This window comes from Nelumbo nucifera, chromosome 1, assembly GCF_055504915.1.
Source record: "Nelumbo nucifera cultivar China Antique chromosome 1, China Antique-T2T, whole genome shotgun sequence".
In the NCBI taxonomy this organism is placed as follows: Eukaryota; Viridiplantae; Streptophyta; class Magnoliopsida; order Proteales; family Nelumbonaceae; genus Nelumbo; species Nelumbo nucifera.
The window spans coordinates 94,542,683-94,564,658 of record NC_142649.1 but is presented as its reverse complement, the minus strand read 5'-3'; the positions used below and the strand labels follow the sequence as shown (position 1 = coordinate 94,564,658).

Genomic DNA, 21,976 nt, shown 5'->3' with positions numbered 1-21,976 from the left:
CCAGTCAGATCATACACTATTCATCAAGAGGGTGGAGTCCTCTCTGACACTACTTGCAGTATATGTTGATGATATTGTGGTGACAGGAAATGATAGCCATGAGATTGAGTCCCTCAAACAGCTCCTTCATCAAGAGTTTGAGGTGAAAGATCTTGGTGCACTACGGTACTTTCTGGGTATTGAGGTTGCTATATCCAAGCAGGGGATTTTTATCTCTCAGAGAAAATATGTTCTAGATCTGTTGGCGGAAATTAGAAAGTTGGGTGTTAAGCCTGCTGATACACCCATTGAACAAAATCACAAGATTAGTGTAGAGGGCGGGGAGCCTCTTGAAGACAAAGTTATGTTCCAACAGTTGGTTGGAAAGCTCCTATATCTTTGCCTAACTCGGCCAAATATCAGTTATGCAGTTAGTGTTGTTAGCTAGTATATGCATTCCCCTAGAACTTCTCATCTTCTTGTGGCAGAGAGAATATTAGCATACTTGAAGAGATGTCCGGGTAGAGGTATACTACTCAAGAACAATAATCACATGAGGGTGGAGGTCTATACAGATGCCGATTGGCTGGGAGTGTTGATGGCAGAAGGTCTACCTTTGGATATTGTGCCCTTGTGAGAGGCAACCTTGTCTCTTGGAGGAGTAAGAAGCAGATGTTATGGGCACACCATCCGGCAGCGCACTGCGGAGCAGTCATAGGCAGCAGCAGGCACCGCCGCACATCAGCACGCACCAATAGCGCGCAACGCGCACCGCACGGCAGCGGCACCATGGCGCGCAGCACGCACCGCCAGGTAGCAGCGCGCACCGCGCACACGCCCGGCACTGCACGGCAGCGGCACCATGAGCCGTGCACACGCACTGCGCGGCAACAGCACTGCGCGCACGCACCGCGCGGCAGCGGCACCATGAGCCGCGCACACGCACCCGACAGCAGCAGCAGAGCGGGGCCCACACGATAGCTCATAGGGGTGGGCCCACCCTTATCTGGACACGTCAAGCCAACTCGCCGCCAGCTTACCTTATCCTTATCTTATCCCTATCCCTTATCTTATCCTTGTCTTATTTTATCTTGTTAAGTAGGAGTTGTGTTACCATTAGGAGTAGGTAATTAGGAGTTTTAGTTTAAGTTGGATTACCCTAGCCTAGCCGAATCCAACAAGGAATTCTCTTCTGTAATCTCCTATTTAAGGAGCTACGAATTGAAATAAAGCATTCAGTTTTTCAGCCAAGAAAAGAGTGAGGAGAGTTTGGGTGGTCTCTTGGACAAATCACCCATAAAGTTTCCGCAATAGGGTCTGCACGCAAGGGTAGTCGCAAGGGAAAGCACGGCTTTCGCACTGTGGACCGACCCGTGACGGGATCCTACGCGCGGGACCATAACAACAGAGTGTTGTTTCCCGCTCCAGTGCTGAAGCGGAATACAGGTCAATGGCTAACGGAGTGGCTGAAATCTTATGGCTGAGATCACTACTTGAAGAGTTGGGTATTGACTATGAAAAGCCCTTAATGTTGTATTGTGATAATCAGGCAGCTATTAATATAGCTCACAACCCAGTGCAGCATGACAGAACTAAACATATCGAAGTTGATCGACATTTTGTGTGAGAGAGGGTCACATCACAAGAAGTGTGTCTTCTGTATATCACATCTAATATGCAGCTCGCGGATATCCTCACCAAGGCTGTACCAAGGAAGAAGTTAGAAACAAACCTATCCAAGTTGGGAATGATAGATATCTACTCCCAACTTGAGGGGGAGTGTAGAGAACAATGATGTGGGCCCCACAGCAGTGGTCCCTGTGAATAAACCCTAGTTGTTTCTAGGTCAAAGTAGAGAAGAAGAAAGAAGAAAGAAAAGAGAAAGAAGAAGGAGAGGAGAAGAGTGTTCGGCCAGACTAGAAGAGAAGATGTACAAAAGTACCTCTCCTAGCCAACCCACTTGACTTTTATTCATGAAAAACTTGAGTTACAAGAAAGACAATTTTGTCCCTCATAGAAGATGGGACACATAACTTAAACTCATATACAATAGACATTTCACTTTCAATACGATACACTAGAATGACCAAAATACCCCTGACTCGAGCATTCTAACACTCCCCCTCAAGCTAGAGAGTATATATCATATAGTCCCAGCTTGTTACAAATGTAATCTATTCTTCCCCGAGACAATCCTTTTGTGAAGATATCTGCCCACTGATTTCCTGAGCTCACATGAGATGTAGTTATTACCCCACTTATCACTTTCTCTCTCACAAAGTGACAATCCACCTCAATATGTTTAGTTCTTTCATGGAAGACAGGATTGGATGAGATGTGAACAGCAGCTTGGTTATTACAGTATAGTTTCATGGGTTTGTCAATTGAGAAACCCATCTCCTGTAGTAGGTTCTTTAGCCATACTAGTTCACATGTGGTATGGGCCATAGCCCTGTACTCTGCTTCCGCACTACTTCTTGCCACCACTGTTTGCTTCTTTCTCTTCCAAGTTACAAGATTGCCACCCAGGAAGGTACAATACCCTGTGGTTGACCTTCTGTCTGATATAGAGCCAGCCCAATCAGCATCTGTGTACCCTACTATCTCAAGAGGTCCTCCTTTTTGGTATAACAAACCACGACCTGGAGCACCCTTTAGGTACCTAACAATTCTTAGAACAGCTTCCCGGTGAGGAACCCGGGGATGTTGCATAAACTGACTCACCACACTCACAGCAAATGATATATCTGGTCGGGTAATGGTCAGGTAGTTCAACTTTCCCACCAACCTTCTGTATCTTCTAAGATCATCAAACTCTTCACCTGCATCCACACTTAACTTGGCATTGAGTTCCATAGGAGTCTCTGCTGGTTTAGCACCTAACAACCCTGTTTCTTCAAGTAGATCAAGAACATATTTCCTCTGACATAGGTTGATCCCCTGTTTTGACCTCGCAACTTCTATTCCTAAGAAATACTTTAGCTTTCCCAGATCTTTCGTATTGAAGTGGTCCTGTAAGAATTTTTTCAGCCTGTCAATTCCATTGCTGTCACTTCCAGTTATGACAATATCATCCACATACACGACTAGCAAGATGTTTCCATCTTTCGAGTTATAGCTAAACACGAAATGATCAACCTGACACTGTTTCATCCCAAAGGCCTTCACCACTTCAAACCTGCCGAACCATGCACGAGGAGATTGTTTCAGTCCATAGATTGCCTTTTTGAGCCTGCACACCTTACCAGTCTCCCCCTGAGCAACAAACCCTGGTGGTTGCTCCATATACACCTCCTCAACAAGATCACCATGTAGGAAGGCATTTTTTATGTCAAGTTGTAGGAGAGGCCAATCATACATAGTAGCCAATGAGATCAACACCCGAACTGAACCAATTTTAGCCACAGGAGAGAATGTCTCCATATAGCCCTTGGCCACTAACCGTGCCTTCAATCGTTCCACACTGCCATCAGGAAGATGCTTCACTGTATAGACCCATTTACACCCAACAGTGTGGTTATCAGGAGGAAGGGTGGTGAGTTCCCACGTATGATTATGTTGTAGAGCAGAGAGTTCTTCTTCCATGGCTTGCCGCCACCCTGGAGAGGCAAGGGCTTCCTGTACAGTCTTGGGAATGGGAACCGATGAGAGTAATGATATAAACTTGCAATGGGAAGCAGAAAGGTGAGCAGTGGAAACATAGCCTGAAATGGGATGAGAAGTACAAGTACGTTTACCTTTCCGCAAAGCAATAGGGAGATGAAGATCTGAGGGAGAAGGGGCAGTAGTAGGATCTGTCAACGGGTGCTGAAGTGGAGGAGCCGAAGCACTTCTGCGAGTATACACTTGAGTAATTGGCGGCCTCTCTGTAGTAACCAACATATGATGTGCATCTGCAGTAGGAGTGGGAACTACGGGAAGGGGGTCCACAACTGGAACAGGAAGAGGAACCACAGAGGGAGAAGAAGAGACCCCGACATTGGAGAAAAAAGGAACTGATTCAAAGAAAGTGACATCAGGGCACACAAACGATTTATGAAACTTAGGGTTATAACACTTGTACCCTTTCTGAGTCCTTGAGTAGCCAAGAAAAATACACTTTGTAGCCCGAGCATCTAGCTTGTCTACTCCAGGCCCCAAGTGCTGAATAAAACAAACACAACCAAAGACTCTTGGGGTGAGAGAAAAGGGAGACAAAGTGGGGAACAACACGGAGAAAGGGGATTGACTTCCAAGGATTGACATGGGCATCCGATTTATCAAAAAACAGGATGTAAGAACAGCATCACTCCAAAAGTGCTTTGGGACATGCATATTGATCATCAAGGACCGAGCAGCTTCAAGAAGATGTCTATTTTTCCGTTCAGCTACACCGTTTTGTTGTGGGGTGTAGGCACAAGAAGTTTGATGAATTATTCCATGATGTTCTAGGTATTGCTGAAATGATGAGGAGATGTATTCTTTGGCATTATCGGAGCAAAGTATTTTCATATGAACACCAAACTGAGTGCGTATTTCAGCATGAAATTTCTGAAAAATAGAGAACTATTCACTACGGTCTTTCATAAGATAGATCCATGTCATCCTTGAAAAGTCATCAACAAAGATTACAAAATACTTAAACCCATTGTATGACACCACTTTAACTGGACCCCATACATCAGAATGAACTAAAACAAAAGGACTTGAGACACGACTATCAGTTCTTGGACTAAATGAGACTCGATGATGTTTTCCCGACTGACATGACTTACAATCTAATGATGAAAGATGACTCAAGGAAGGAACTAGCAGCTTCAAAGCCTTGAGAGAAGGATGACCAAGTCTGCAGTGCCATTGGAGACGAGTAAGAGACAACTGAAAAGCCACTGGAGGGCCACCACCATCAAGGTAATACAAACCACCGGCTTCATGCCCTCCACCAATCTTCGCCCCCGTCTTGAGATCCTGAAACACACAAGAAGAAGGATAGAAGGTTATAGAACAATTAAGGGACTTGGTTAATCTACTAACAAACATAAGGTTAAAAGGGAACTTAGGAACATATAAAACAGATGCTAAAGACAATGAGGAGAGATTAGCATCACCAACACCACAAATAGGAGATGTAGAACCATTAGCAAGTGTAACTGTCTGAGATGTGGAGGTGCGAGAAAGGGAAGAAAATACATCAGGAGTCCCAGACATATGGTTCGAGGCGCCAGAATCAATGATCCAGGGTGAGGCTTTGGAAGCTAAACAAGTCATACCTGAATGGGCAAGTGTAGCTGTGTTCTGCTGAGTTGTTTGAAGGAACTGCTCATATATTGCCCATGGTACACTCACCATTTCCTGCTCGGAAGCACAAGTGGGTGTGGAGGGGGTTGGTGCAGTTTGCTGGCTTTCAGTAATTGTGCTACTACTCTTAGATGTAACATGGTTAGCCCAAGTGTTGGGTGGACTACGCAAATCATAGCAGAAATTAACTGTGTGCCCCTCTAAGCCACAATGTGTACATTTTCTCTGAGCATTACCCCTTCCTTTTCCACGGCCTCCCCCTGACTCGGCCTCCAGTCCGGCCACTGGCCCGGTTAAACATGTGCCCACCACGGTTGCTTGGAGGGCCACTGCTGCCACCACCACTTCTACTTCCACGACTACTCCCTTTAGTCACTACCAAACCAGATCTATCAGAGAAGGAAGAATGTTCCACTGGCTCAATGGATGTCCTCTTAAGACGGGCAAAAACTTCTTCAAGTGAGGGGAGAGCTGATCCCCCCAATATCTGTGCTCTGCTCATACTCAGCCTTCAAGCCCACAAGAAACCTAGTCACATCAAGCTGTTTACGTTGCTGTTGTTGGATCTGGACATCTGATGTGAGAGGGTGATACACATTTAGCTCATTGCGGATGTTTCTCAAACTTGCATAATACTCTTCTAAGCTTTGACTTCCTTGCTTCAAATTGAAGTACTCTTGGTATAACTGATATACCCTAGTTGTATTGTCTTGTCCAGAGTACAACTTTTTAGCATGATCCCAAATCTCTTTGGATGTATCTAGGAACATGAAGTTCACACTAATCTTTGGTTCCATGCTGTTCCAAAGCCATGTCATTATCTGTGCATCATCTTGTTCCCAATCACTGAACCCAGGAGAATCAGAGGAAGGTTTCTCCTCTCTCACATGTTTTACTTTCCTCTTGGCCTTCAAGAACACCTCCACAGATTTTGCCCATGGTACATAGTTCTCACCATTCAACTTGATAGATGTCATTTGAACACTTAGATAATCTGAAGAGAGAATGATGCCTGTTTTGTTGTCATTCCCAATTCCAGTTGAAGCCATCTCAATTATGTCTCCTCTGAATATACACCACAATCTCACACTTGTCACAAGACTTATCTCACTTACAATACCACCAACCCACTTTCTTCAACTGCACATTACACATTACACTCTAAAGCTGAAATCATTCAGTCAACACATCAAGCACTTGGACTGCACACTGCAGGACCATTTACCACCAACACACCACTACTGAAATTACTCAGTCATTTCATCGAACACTTGTTCTGCAAACTGCAGAACTGATTACACACAAGGTCTAGGGGTTCACTTTTAAGCATTTAAAAACATAGATATGTCAGCCACCACAACACAATCAACACCACACCACTGCTGTCGTTGACATCAGCAGTCTACCACTCTTCTTTCAGCACACATGTGAGCAAGAAAACACACAAAAAAACATGACTGATATGTGTATCAGTTTCATCTAGCACCACAACAACCAACTTTCGAAGCACACAAAAAAAATCACCATTCACAGTCCATTTCTGAACACACGACAGCAGTGTCCATACCTATATACGACCAGCCCTCTTCCTACACTGAATAGAGGGTCTAGTATACCACTTCAACGACCACCACAGCACCGACCAGAGGCATTCTCACCTCTAGGCCCTCAAAACGACAACTCCTTTTCAACCCTTTATCGAGTCTTCAATCAAATCAGCTGTAGGATGATGAAACCTACTGTGAAGCTGGCGGCGAACCCAGGAAGAAGACAACAGCAAGAAAACGAACACCAGACCTTAATGCTCTGATACCATGTGATTAAACCCTAGTTGTTTCTAGGTCAAAGTAGAGAAGAAGAAAGAAGAAAGAAAAGAGAAAGAAGAAGAAGGAGAGGAGAAGAGTGTTCGGCCAGACTAGAAGAGAGGATGTACAAAAGTACCTCTCCTAGCCGACCCACTTGACTTTTATTCATGAAAAACTTGAGTTACAAGAAAGACAATTTTGTCCCTCATAGAAGATGGGACACATAACTTAAACTCAGATACAATAGACATTTCACTTTCAATAAGATACACCAGAATGACCAAAATACCCCTGACTCGAGCATTCTAACAGTCCCCACTGTGTTCGTAGGACAGCATGTGTAGTTATTTGTTTCAGTTATAGTAGTGTCAGTTTGTTAATTCAGTTGTTATTTATTTCAGTTATTTATTTACTTTATTTATCATGTAAGTACTAAGGGCAGATCTGTCCTTTCCATTATGTACTGAACATAACCTATAAATGCTAAGAGAGTGGCGGCGGCAGAGGTGTTAGAATCTGTCCCTCCTTTCAACTCCCTGTGTTCCCCTGTTTCTCTTCTCTTCCTTCTCCTTTCTCTCACTTTTCTTCTACTTTTGTAAACCTAAAATCTATTAGGATTCAAGACTGATTACAGTCTTGATCTTCTACTTAAAGAAATAACAAAACTACTTCATGGAATTATAGATATATTTTAAGGGAAGTTACAAGAGTAGTGCTGGGATTGAGGACAGTTTTTGATGGATTCCAAGAGCAGATAATAGCATTGCAGATAGGCTTGCCAAAAGGGGGCAGCTGGAAGCCAAATTTATTCAGGCTAGCTACCCTTGAGGGGATCTTGGCACAGAACTGAACATATTTTAATAAAATGACTATTCTTTACTGATTAAAAAAATATTTGGCATGAAGGTGCCTCCTTCAATCTATTCGGCACATTATTATTTAACCTCTTAATATATTAGGGGTCGTTGCTTGGTGCAATGGTAAAATCTTGGGCTGACAAGTGTAAATGTGTAAATGTTGAAGGTTAGGCCTGTATTCCATAACCCCAGATGGCTAGGACCAACATTCGGTAATGGCCTTTAGCTGATGTTGCCTTTTGTTAGTTGATGTATCTGTCACCAGAAAATAATTGTCCCGACCATCCATATTGTTTTACATGCAGACATTAATGGACTGATGCCTTTTGTAAATATAAACGACTTATTTACTCATGCTTCAAGTGTTATTGCAACTTGCAGCTGCATTCAGACTTAGATTTGGTGAGATTTTTTCTCATCATCCCTACCACTGGCTGACGTCTCATTCTGAAATGCTACAACCTTCTTGTTTTCCCTGATAACTAAAATATTATGCACAAAAGAGTTCTTGATATTCCCAAGTCAAAAACTCTTCACATGGTCATGATCCTCCCAATAAGATGCTTTTTATGATTCTGGAATATTCTGTCATTTTTCTTCTGGTATTATTACCACACCCAAGCATAAAGGGGACGACCTTGGAGGAATTTTTAGGGATCTTTCAAAGAATCTCCACAAACATAAATCACAGCCACTTTTCACAATATCAGTTTTCTAATCATTATTGCAGGTTCCATACATCTGTTAATTAGCCTTCTCCGTATATCAACCTCCTCCTAGAATCTCCACAATACAGAAATTTCCTATCAAACATTCAAACAAAATGGTGCCCCAATCCATGGCAGATCTTTTACGGTGCAAAACATGGACCAATCAACCTAATGATTTTTCTTCTATTTGTTCACCCCATGCCACATAATCTCCTTGCAACTTTTCAATCCACATGGCAATCAATGCCAAGATAGAAATCAATTATAGATCATAGACATTCACAATCAAAGCGAACCCCTTTTTGACAGATAATCACCTCATAGTTTTCAATGTTACAGGAAAGTCCTGCACTTTTCCATCTTAAATGTACCATAGTTTCAATTATCCAGATTAATATAAGAAGTAAAATTCATGCTAGCTTCATAACTGAATAGCAAGATTTATCCTATTACTAAAAGAGAGTTTTTATGTCAAATCATGTCCATCTATACTTAAACAACTACACTTCCAGAAAACCTTGACCTTTGACAAATTAATTTTAGTTTGACAAGGGATAGCAAAATGTTCCGAAAAAGTAACACACAATCAATATATACCTCTTTATCCATATGATCAGTAAAACCTGCAGACCTTTTTATGTAACCTGGGTCTTTACTGCAAGAGAAAAAAATAGATATCATTGCAAGAACTTTGAAAATAAGGACAATTGAGCAAAATATCTAGTCATCTGAATTTTTTGATGTATTTTTCTGCAATTTTTGATGTTTTACATATATATATATATATTTCATTTGCCATTTATTTGTTTTAATGCATTTTTTAAAAATGACTTTTTTATATTTTTTAGTTGAAATATATAATTCTATGTTTTTATACAATTAGAATAGAAAAAAAAAAGTAAAAAGGAAGTCTATTTTGAATTAAAGGGTCAAAAGGGTGGGTTAGGGTGGGTCAGGGTCAAAGTGGGATGGGTGGCAAATGGTTACTGGGTCAATATGGGTGGGTTGGTACTCAACCCACACCCAACCCACCCATTTGCCACCCTTATTGGCAAGAAATCAGGTTGGAAGGGTAAATATTAAAAGTGTTTGGGGCAATCCTATTCCTCCAAGGTTTGAGGACTTTGCATGTTTGGTTGCTTTGGACGGCATTCTTACTTAATACCACATCAATGATAGGGGTATCCGGTTGGCAAGAGATGCCACCTTTGTCTAGTCAAGGACACATGAAACTAGAGGCTTACACATATGCCGATTGGGCTGGTAGTTTTGATGATAAAAGATCTACATCTAGTTATTGTCTCTTGGAGAAGTAAGAAGCAATCAGTAGTAGCTAGATCTTCAGTTGAGGCAGAGTACAAGATCATGGCACATGGAGTTCCACAACTGTTATGGCTCAAGTCACTCCTAGAGGAGATGGGTATTGCATATGATAAGCCCTTAATATTGTAATGTGATAACCAAGTTGCAATTAACATAGCTCACAATCAGGTTCAACATGATAGGACAAAACACATTGAAGTAGACCGGCATTTTATAAGATAAAGAGTGGCTTTCGGAGAAGTTTTCCTTCCTTTCATTGCCTTAGAGCAACGGTTAGTAGATGTTCAAACCAAGGGTGTCCCTAAGGTAAAGTTACAATACTATGTAAGCAAGCTGGGCATGATTGATATCTATGACCGAATGGGCCATAGGTCATTATTATTATTTATTTCTGCTCATGTTTTATTTTTGTGGTTAGTGGGCCTTAGTTATAGGCCTGTTTTATTTCTTTTATTATTGTTTCTAGTGCTGGCCGCCCTACTAAGGGTATTCATATAATTATGTCCTTTTTTACAATCAAAGAATAAAACATATTTGTGGGGGAAAGAGAGAGGCTCGATTACTCTCTTCCTTTCTTCCCTTTTCTTCCATTTTCTTTCTCCATTGTTTCTTCCATCTTCTTCTTCTTCTTTTCTATTTTTTTTTTCTATTTTATTTCACATTATTGAAGGTAGGATTTACATCTAAAAGAATATAGGATTGGATTATGATTCTTCCAGAATTCATGGGATTGTAAAGATTCTTTTGGGATTGGTTGTTGGGTCAGTTTTAGAACTGGAACTAGGAGGGGGGAAGGGTTGAAAGTTGTAGAGAAAATGGTTGACCAGCTTGTGGTCCCATCTGCTCATATGTTCTTTCTTGTTTATAGTACCGTTAGAACTTTTTTTTTTCTATTATTTCTAGTGACAGGGGCATTCTTGTCATTGTACCACTTAATGTTGAAGACCTATTTTAAATATCATTTGGGGCGGCAGACTAAGCAAGCTGAACCCCTCATTCTCTTCTCTTCTCTCCTCTTCTCTTCTCTTCATTTCTGGTTTGCTTTTCTTACTAAACAGGTCTGAACCTTCTTGGTTTCAGACAATTTGGTATCAGAGCAGGCCTAAACCTGGCTTGGGCTCTCATGTAGGTGTTGTCCAGCCGACTACATGAGAGTTGTTCTAGGGCTGGAAGTTTCAGCTTGAGTCGCCTGGTTCTTGGAGGTCATTGGAGATCGAAGAAGGTGCCCAAGATTCAAATCTCTTGGAGAGCTGTCCGGTGACCAAGAAGAATCGGAGAAAACTAGCTGGTTTCTGATTTAGAGCTTAAATCAGAGATTGAGAGTGGCACCCAGTAATTTCTGGGTTTATTTTTATTTTTGTTTAGAAAAGGAGTTTGGACAGTGCTGTACCCTTAATTCAATGATTACTCTTTGTCCACTTCAGCATGGAAATGGTTGGAAATGAGAACAAACCAAATGGAGGCCTTGTAGGAGCTGTAAAATCTACTGGTAACAATTTATTTCAGATTACTACAGTCAAGTTTGATGGAACAAACTATTTGGAATGGGCCCAATCAGCCGTGATGGCCATTGGAGGGAGTGGAAAACTGGGGTATGTGATGGTAGACACAAAGAAACCAGCACAGGAGGACCCTTCCCTTGCCAAATGGGTTCAAGAAAATTATTTGGTTGACTTGGTTATGCAACTCCATGCAGTTTCGAATCAGTAGAAACTATCTTTGGGCAAAGACAGCTAAGGAGATTTGGGACAATATTAAAGAAATCTATTCTCAGCCCCTTAATGGTGCTAGAGCTTATGAATTGAAAATGGAGGTGAATAATCTTAAACAGGGGGAGAAACCTGTGTGTCTATTTCTCCACCTTGAAATCATTGTGGTATGAGATTGAATCATCTTGAGACTATTGAGTGGGAGAGCCAAAAGGATGCTGCCACATTCAAGAAATTGGTTGAGAAAAATAGTGTTTGAATTCCTGGCTGGGTTGAACTCTGCCTATGGCATTGTAAAACAACAACTTCTCACTAGAGATAGTGTCTCTTTATCTCAAGCCTACTCTTTGGTATATAGTGAGGAAAGTAGAAGGAAAGTTATGTTGCAAATCCCATCTATGGAATCAGCTTTAGAAACTATAAAGCCAAAGACTGGAGATGATAAGGAGAGGGATGTAAAGAAGGATGGAAAGAGGGATGTGTTTTGTGACTACTGTAAGAAGCCAAAACATACTAAGGACACTTGTTGGAAGTTTCATCCTCAGCTAATTCCAGAAAGACTTAAGAACAAGAAGGGAGATGCTAATGCGGCTATAACCACATGAGCTTCACCCACAACTGTAACCACAAGAGCTCCATCCACTCCCAACACTAGATCCAATCCTCTTGATGCATTGGCTGCTGTTAGGGCTGTTTTATCTCAGTTGGAGAGTGAAGTTGGTTGCTCTAGATAGTCTCATTCTAATCCAACCTCTGCTTTTGCTCAATCAGGTACAAGGGCCTCTGCCTGTCGTGCCTCTACACCAGGTAACACTAGCCATTTTTGGATTATTGATTCAGGCGCATTTGATCATATGACTAGTTTATCTTCATTGTTTCACACCTATTGCTTGTCCTCTGGCAGAGACAAAGTGTCTATTGTTGATGGCTCTCTTGTCCCTATTTTAGGCAAGGGAGACATCAATGTCTCTGATGCTATTTCCTTATCCTCAGTTCTGCATGTTCCTAAAGTAAGCACTAATCTTCTTTTTGTCAGTAGTATCACTAAACACCAGAACTGTTCTGTAACCTTTTTCCCTGATCATTGTGTTTTTCAGGATCTGGTTACAAGGAAGGTGATTGGGACTGGCCGTGAGATGAATGGGATCTACTTGCATGAACATCCACCTGGGAAGAGGAAAGAAAATGGGAAGTCTTTTGTGTCACAGTCTATGAGTCAGATTATGCTTTGGCATAATCGATTGGGTCATCTTTCTTTTGGGTCTTTAAGGAGTCTTTTTCCTAATTTATTTGAGTCAATCAAAGTGTCCAATCTGAAGTGTGAGAGTTGTGAGTTGGCAAAGCATTGTAGATCAACTTATTCACAAAGTAATAAAAGAAGTTATGTTCTTTTTGAAATTGTGCACATTGATTTTTGGGAGCCTTATCATATTCCTACTATGGGTGGGTACAAATACTTTCTATTATTTGTTGATGACCACTCTCGGTTTTCATGGGTTTACGTCATGCGCTCTTAGGATGAGGTTCCCACTTTGACCCGCATTTTTCATCAAATGATCTTGACTCATTTTGGGGTTACAATAAAAAATCTCAGATATGATAATGCCAAAAAATATTTTGCAAAACCCCTATCCACTTATCTCCTTGAACATGGAGTGATTCATCAAAGCACTTGTCCTCATACACCTCAGCAGAATGGTGTAGATGAGAGGAAAAACAAACACATCCTTGAAGTTGCAAGAAGCATCATGCTGAATACTAATGTTCCTATTCGTTTATGGGGGGATGCCATTCTTACTGTTGTTTATCTCATTAACAGGATTCTTCACGAGTCTTGGACATGAAAGCTCCTTTTAACTTGTTGTATCATGATAAGGAGCGGTTCTTTGTTCTTCCCAAAACCTTTGGTTGCACTTGTTTAGTCCAAATCCTTGGGCCTACCCGTTCAAAATTTGATCTAAGGTTGCCAAATGTATTTTCCTAGGGTATGCACAAAATCAAAAGGGGCATTGTTGCTATGACCCTGTCTCGAGAACCAGGTTTGTATCTATGGATGTCACCTTCTTTGAAGATATCCCTTATTACCCTAGGGTTTCACCTCAGGGGGAGAGTGGTGAGTAGGGTGTGTTTGCTCAAGATGTTCCTTTGCCCATTCCTGCAAGTGGAGGGGAGTGTATTGAAGGGAGTTGTCAAAAGTGTAAAGAATTGAGGGTGTTTCACATAAGATGGTGGCGGCAAGTCTGTTCTAATAATGATTAATCCAAGCCAATTCCTATCTCTTCTACAGCACCAGATTCAGGCATTACTTCCTCCTTACCACTTCCTACTACTGATGACATACCGTCTTCCACTACTGTGCCTTTGCCATCCTCAGATGACCTTGACCTTCCGATTGCAGTACGTAAGGGGAAATGTCAGCGTACCTCATCCTCTGCCCATTGTATCTCTCATTTTCTTTCTTATGATCACATTTCATCATCATATAAGTCCTTTTTAGCCTCCATTGCTGCTATTCCCATTCCTAGAACAGTTCAATAGGCCCTTGTTGTCCCTGAGTGGAAGGAAGCAATGAAGGCTGAGATGGATGCCCTTGTAAAGAATGATACTTGGGAACTGGTTGATCAACCCAGAGAGAAGAAGCCTGTTGGGTGTAAGTGGATATTCACAGTGAAGTATAATGCTGATGGTACAGTTGAAAGGTATAAAGCTAGACTGGTGGCAAAAATGAATACCATCAGGGTTTTACTGTCTCTTGCTACTAACTTCTCTTGGCCTCTGTTTCAGATGGATGTTAAGAATGCATTTCTAAATGGTGACTTGTAGGAGGAGGTGTATATGGAGTTACCTCATAGTTTCTATGGTGTAGAGACTGGTAAGAAAGTTTGCAAGTTGAAGAAAGCTTTGTATGGTCTAAAACAATCTCCAAGGGCAGGGTTTGATAGATTCAGACTTGCTTTGGAAAGATTTGGCTAGGTTCAATCCAAATCTGACCACACTTTGGTCTTTGAGAAGAAAGAATCTACTTTGACTCTCCTAGCTGTGTATGTGGATGACATTGTGGTGACAAGAAGTGATATTGATGAGATTAACTCTCTTAAGTAATTGCTGAATAAAAAATTTGAAGTAAAGGATCTGGGTGAGTTGAGGTATTTCCTTGGGATAGAAGTGGCAAGGTTTAAGCATGGTATTTTTATTTCCCAGAGGGAGTATGTTCTTGATCTCTTGGAAGAGACAGGAAAACTAGGAGCTAAGCTTGTTGATACTCCCATTGAGCAAAATCATAAGATTAATGTAAAGGATGGTGAGCCTCTAGAAGATAAAGGTATGTATCAACAGCTTGTAGGAAGACTTCTCTACCTATGTCTGACTCGCCCCGACATTTCGTATGCTGTAAGTGTTGTTAGTTGGTACATGCACTCTCCCAAGACCTCACACCTCCTTGCTGTTGGGAGAAATTTAGCCTACTTGAAGAGGTGTCCAGGCCAAGGTATACTTTTTAAAAATAGTGGCCATATGAAGATTGAAGTATACAGTAATGCAGATTGGGCAGGTTGTATTGATGATAGGAGATCTACTTTTGGGTATTGTGCCTTTGTTGGAGGAAACTTAGTTTCATGGAGGAGCAAGAAGCAAAATGTTGTTGCTCGGTCCAATGCTGAAGATGAATACAGGTTTATGGCTAATGGTGTTGCTGAAATATTATGGCTGAAGTCTCTCCTTACAGAATTGGGAATTGAGTTTGAAAGACCCTTGATGTTGTATTGTGATAATTAGGCGGCTATTAACATTGCTCACAACCCAATACAACATGATAGAACCAAACACATTGAAGTTGACAGACATTTCATCCGAGAGAAAGTTGCCTCTCAAGAAGTGTGCATTCCTTATGTTGCCACTAATATGCAGCTTGCTGATGTCTTCACCAAGGTAGTCAACAAAATCAAACTTGAGTCAGATTTAAGCAAGTTGGGAATGATCAATATATTTTCCCAAACTTGAGGGGGAGTGTAGAGAAAATGGTTGACCAGCTTGTGGTCCCATCTGCTCATATGTTCTTTCTTGTTTATAGTACTGTTAGACCTTTTTTTTTATTGTTTCTACTGACAGGGGCATTCTTGTCATTGTACCACTTAATGTTGAAGACCTATTTTAAATATCATTTGGGGCGGCAGACTAAACAAGCCGAACCCCTCATTCTCTTCTATTCTCTCTTCCTCTTCTCTTCTCTTCTCTTCATTTCTGGTTTGCTTTTCTTACTAAACAGGCCTGAACCTTCTTGGTTTCAGACAATTAAAGTTGATGTATTTTTCCTATTTGGTGTTTTTTATCTTACTTTCTGGGTAATCCCTTATCACCCCCACTTTTACTTGTACAAAAAAAAAAATACAATTATAGCAGCTAAACCATCTCCTACTTTCGAGTGGATGCTCCCCAATACATGTCTGCTCCTGCCACACCTCTTCTATCTAGATTTTATACTGGAGAGCTTTTCAATTTCCAAACCATCTGAATGAGGTCTTACACTCTAGATGTCAGTTTAGACCTTGTAACATAATGTCTGACAATCTGAGGGTAAGTTGGAAATTTTCTGGCCCCAAGAAGGCAGATATCTTGGTTCTCATAAACAATAAAAGTTGGACTTTCTACTTTTATAACCACCAAAAGGAACTATAGCCTTATGAACTAAGATACCAAATGCATCCTAAGAGGAGATGCATCAAATAGATCGCGCTCATAGTTGATAGGGATTAAATACATAGGGAAGACTGAGAGAAACAACTTTATAATGCTATTTTCTAAGGTTCTAGGTAAGTTGATTTTATCCAGTGTAGTTTCTCTTGGGTTGATTATGGATAAAGAAAAAGGGTTGAAAATCAACAATGACTTGTAAATAGATGGTAACCCGTCCTCAAGTTCCAAGTTCTATCAAATAGCAGTCCTAATTCAAAATCATTACCAGTTAAAATGGGCACAAATACCAGCAATGAAAGAGAAGCAAATATCTAACATTTTAAATCACTTGAAGATGTAACTGTGATGCTTAAAGTTTAAATGGTTTAGACAATGTAGTACTTCAACATGTAAGGCTACAGCCTTCTTACTAATAACATGATACTCTAACCCATCTGATAAGATTTTTTTTAAATATTTTACTTGTTTCAAAATTTAGTTTAGAGATACAGCAAAGGAGTCTTAGTTATGTGGTCCCATCTTTTATTTATTGCCTTTAGCTACTGTTATGTTATTTCATAGGCAGCAGGGGTAATTTAGTCTTTGTAGTCTTCTTTTTATTGAAACATATAAATAGCAAATAGAGAGGCAGCAGAACTTCTTCTTCTTCTTCTCCTTTGTATTTTTTCTGGCCTGATCTCACACACTAAAGTCTAAACCTAAGTCTGTTACAGAAACTATTCCAAGTTGGTAACAGAGCAGGACTAGGATTGTTTAAGGTTCTCATGTGGTCTTAATCCAGCTGACGGCATGAACATATATCGTCTGAATCTTGGAGGGTTATTGGAGAGTTTCTTGCTACTGCCCAGGGTATTGTGTGACCTTAACCAGGAAGACTTAGAGAAACCAAGTGCATGCTAGGTTTAGGGCTTAAACCTACCTTTGGAAGTGGCACTCAAAGATTTTTGGGTTGTTTTCTATCCCTATAGAGATCGACAGCCTTTAGGAGGTGGTTGAATCATCCTAGAAGAAGCAGTTAAAGTTTTTCTATTCTTTCTCCTTTTTATTGTTAACAGTTTGACCAGTATTGTTAATAGTCAACCAGTAGTGTTAGCAGTCAACCAGTTGGGAGAAAAACTACTTTCACATCTATCATGGAGACAACTCAGATTCTTTTGCTGTATCTCTACATTTAGAATTGCAAATTCTTGTGCACTAAAATTTCCATTTGTTCTCTTTTTCAAAAGTGAAACCTCACAACCCCTTGCAGTTCAGTTGCACTTCTCATTTAGCCAGTCCAACACTTAAGCAGCTCTGATGAGCCTTGTAGGACCATTCAGAATTCCCACCATGCACTATGGTCAGAAGTGGATGGATTTGAACCAATTCATGAGAATAATATGCCCAATCAATGAGAGGATAAGAAATTTTTTATGTGCATTCTTGGCAGTATTTAAAAAAATAAAAATCTAAAAAATTGAAAATTATGAATGTTTCATCTGTCAGTTACCTGCTACATCTGTAGAACATGAATAGTGAACCAAAAGCAAGAGAAACGGCAACCCATCCCCAAAGTCCAACAACAGCAGTGACCTTTGTGAAATTAGGAGCTGCAAGGAGTAGTAGGCTAGTAACAAGTAATCAACATTTAAAGCATCAATTGGTATCTTCCATTTAGTTCATTATGAACATTTTGAAGAATAAAGCTGCCCACCTGTAAGAATGGAGTTGATGAACAGCACTATAAGAATCATTATGATACACAATAAAATGGGGGCATATCCTGTATCTGCTAATGTCCCAATGCCAACTTTGTCCTTACAGAAACTTCTATTTGTCCCTTGTGCATTTGACTTCAAAATAGAAAACAAAATGTTACTGTTAACAAAGTTGAAACACTGAGAGTAAAAACTAACAATTCTCAAAGAATTTAAATATGTGCATTTGTCAAGTAGTCTAGGTGATTCTAGGAGACACTAGGGCGCCTAGACAATAAGAATTTTATGATACAAGTAGTGTAGGTGATTCTAGGAGACACGGCGCCTAGGCAATAAGAATTTTATGATATAAGAAACTAACTTTCGGTTAGTTCCGTAATTATATATACCAATCAGCATGCATATTAATTGAAAAAATAGCAATTCTCTTTATTTAAAACATTAAATTTCCTCTGAAAGTGTGGTAAATCATCATAACTAAAAGATAAAAATCTTTTAAATATATTAATTTCATTGTTGTCAAAAATAATAGTATAATACTACTATTTATCTAATAGAGCAATTTCATATCAATCAACTGAAGAAGGCTATTAACTTTATATGATAAAAACTCAAGATGGAATATAAAATAGAAAAAAAAGGATGCAGTTGCTGTTTTGTTTAATTGAAAAGAGAGAGAGAGAGCAGAAAAAAAAAAGAAATCTCTCTATACTTCTATTATTTCTTTCTTTGTTTTTCTCTCCTCAAAACTTTTTGAACTTTAAAATTTCAATAGTAAAACATTAAACAACGCATAAATGATAATGGACTGTCTTGACATAAATTTTTGTCACCTAGGTGGACACCTATGATATATAGTATACTATAAATGATATATAGCATATAATAGAATGTGATGTAATCTTGGTTATGTGCCGCAAGGGCACTTTTGTCTTTTCCTTCTTTCTTATTATTGTAATGGTCGCTCTAACATATAAATAGAAGGACTGGCACCGCCAGCCCATACTTTTTGGACTTCAATTCTCTCTCTTCTTTCTTCTTCTCTTTTCCCTTCTCCTTCTCTCTTCTCTGTTCCATTTATGATTGATATCATGGTATCAGAGCAGGACAGGGCTCTGTAAAAGTTTCCTTGACTGATCAAAGCTCTCCCATTGCATGTCTGGACTGAGAATGAGGAAGATACATTTGACCTTGCCCTGAGAACTGTTCGGCTGATCATGTTCCATTAATTCTTGAACAAAAACATGAACAAACACTTCCACAAAACGTGTGATGATTGTCTGATCTTAGAGGTCGCTGGTTGTCCTTTCTTCGTCTCTTCCATTCTTCTCTGGACTGTAACTTCCAGAAGTCAGTCGAACTGATCAGAAATATAAACTGAAGTTTTTTTTTATTGGTTCTTGGTACTGTTACCAAGAACATACTAAAGTTTGCCTCAGCCGAATGGTGTAGACCTGTTAAATTGGTCCCTGTGGGTCGATGATCCAAATCTGTGTGGATGAAGAACCTGTGTAGGTCATGTATGACCAGGTTCAGATGAAAAGATACAACAGGAGATCTGTAGATGTTACATGTGACTCAAACTAGCTTTTGTGAGGTCAGTTAGACCTGTGAATCTGTGACGGAAGGTGCTGTAGATATCATATGTGGCCTAAACTAGCTCGTGTGAGATCGGTTAGACCTGTGAACCTGTGACAGCAAACACAGTGTGCTGTGTTACAATTTTTTTTTTTTTTAACACTTGAAGTGAGAGCTGTGTTTTTTGGTGTGTGGATTACGGGAGGAGGTTTGTAGGTCTGAACCTTCTGATAACCACTCCTTGCTACGGCTTCTGAGGACTCTGAAACTTCTGGAACCTCCTTCAATCAAGGAGGAATGAATAGTAGTCAGAACTCCATGAATTTTCCAACAACTATCATCCCCTTAGATGGCAGGAATTATTTAACATGGTCTAAGGAGATGCGACTGTACATCACTTCCCAAGGAAAGGCAGGGTACATCAATGGGAAAGTAATGGAGCTAGGGCTGGTACTGCTGAATATGATAAGTGGGACCAGGAGAATTGCATGATTATGTCACGGCTTCTGACTACTATGGTACCATCGGTTAAGCAGAATTTTATGTGGGCTGAGACAGCTAAGGAATATGGGAACAAGCAAAGTCAACTTACTCTAAGCAGAGACACTATGCTAGAATTTATCAATTGCAAGCCAAGTCTGCAACATGTAAACAAGGGGAAAGAAACCTATCCACCTACTATTCTGCCCTCACATCTATCTGGAAAAAGTTAGATTACAATCAAAACATTGATTAAGAGAGTGAGAAGGATGCCAAAGCTTACAAACAGTTAGTTTCACAGCAGCAGGTGTTTGTGTTTTTGCTGGGGCTTAATCCCATGTATGAGCCCATTCGAGTTCAGATTTTGGGCAGCAAGGATCTTCCATCTGTTCAAGAGGTGTATGCATTGGTTCAATTTGAGGAAAGTAGAAAATCTGCCATGAATCCTCTTGAGAGGGAGACCATTGCTTTAGTTGTAAGAGGTTATACTAATTCAGCAAGAAAGGGAAATTGCCAGAAAAGGGTTGATGATAAAGATAAACTATGGTGCACTCATTGTTAGAAATCCCGACACACACAGGAGACATATTGGGAATTGCATGGAAAGTAGAAGTCGGCACAAGACCTAAGAAAGAGATCAGCACAAGAGCAGAATAAGAAACCAACTTAGAAGTTCGCCTCGGCTAACATGCCCTCTCATGATTCACATAGTAGATGCACTACTGCGAATCCCCAGGATTGCCCCCTTAGTTCTGATCTCAAGGAAAATATTATCAATGCCTTCCGTGACCATTTGGAGCAATATGGTAGGGCACTACACAAGCAAATTTTGGACTCACTCCCTCCACCTCTTTTGCTTCTTCCTTAGGTAACTTAGCTTCTGCATTCCATGTGTCTACTGATACCTCCGAATCTCCATGGATTATTGATTCGGGTGCTTCCAATCACATGACTAGTAAGTTAACCTTTTTCCAATCATATACCCTTCTTTCTGGTAGAGATAAAGTGAGGTTAGTTGGTGGATCTTTCTCCTTCATTGCTGGTCGAGGATCTATATCTTTGCCATTTGGCCTACCTCTGTCAAATGTTTTACATGTTCCAAAGTTGCCTATTAATTTGTTATCTATTAGTAACACTACACAATCTTTGAACTGCTCAGTAAGCTTTTTTTCCTCAATCTTGTGTCTTTTAGGATTTGGCCTCCGGGAGGACGATCGGTAGCGGGAACATGGTGAATGGTCTCTATATTTTGGTCTTGTGGCCTCAGAGTCTTTGAGTCGGTCCAATAACAGTCAGATTACTTTGTGGCACAATCGTATGGGTCATATGTCCTTTGAGTCTTTGAAGTATTTGTTTCCAGAATTGTTTAAGTCAGTGTTAGTCAATGATTTTCAGTGTTAAGTGTTTTAGCTAAGCAAGCATTTTAGAACTTTGTTTGGGGACCTGTAAATATTCCAATGGAAAATGGCTACAAATATTTCATATCTTTTATTGATGACTCCTCTTGATATACTTGGATTTACCCCTATGCACTCTCGAGAGGAAATCCCTAAACTTGTGAAATCTTTTCAACGTATGGTATACACACAATTTCAAACAAATTTTCCAATCAGACAATGCCAAAGAGTATTTTCATGGTGATCTCGTAGAATTTTTTGAAAATTGTGGCTCGCTTCTTCGTAGCTCTTGTGCCAGAACCCCTCAACAAAACGGGGTTGCAGAGAGGAAAAACCGTCATCTCCTAGAGGTTGCCCAGGGGTTGATGATACACATGAATGTTCCAAAAAGGTTCTTGGTGGATGTTGTTATGACTGTGGCTTATGTCATCAATCGGATGCTATCTCGTCTCTTGGAGTACATGTCCCCTCA

The 21,976-nt window shown here is 40.4% G+C and overlaps 1 protein-coding gene across 3 annotated transcripts in view; it reads right to left on the bottom strand.

Moving 5' to 3' along the window:
• LOC104605530 (Ankyrin repeat family protein with DHHC zinc finger domain-containing protein) overlaps positions 1-21,976 on the bottom strand; it is a 77,860-nt gene that overhangs the window by 31,374 nt on the left and 24,510 nt on the right. For all 3 annotated transcript variants that reach the window (XM_010270335.3, XM_010270336.3, XM_088889149.1), the window contains exons 6-8: positions 18,046-18,184; positions 17,842-17,941; positions 9,226-9,283 (exon numbers count right to left, since the gene is read on the bottom strand). In XM_010270335.3, coding sequence (XP_010268637.1) covers positions 9,226-9,283; positions 17,842-17,941; positions 18,046-18,184 — 297 coding nt within the window. The remainder of the gene's footprint in view (positions 1-9,225; positions 9,284-17,841; positions 17,942-18,045; positions 18,185-21,976) is intronic.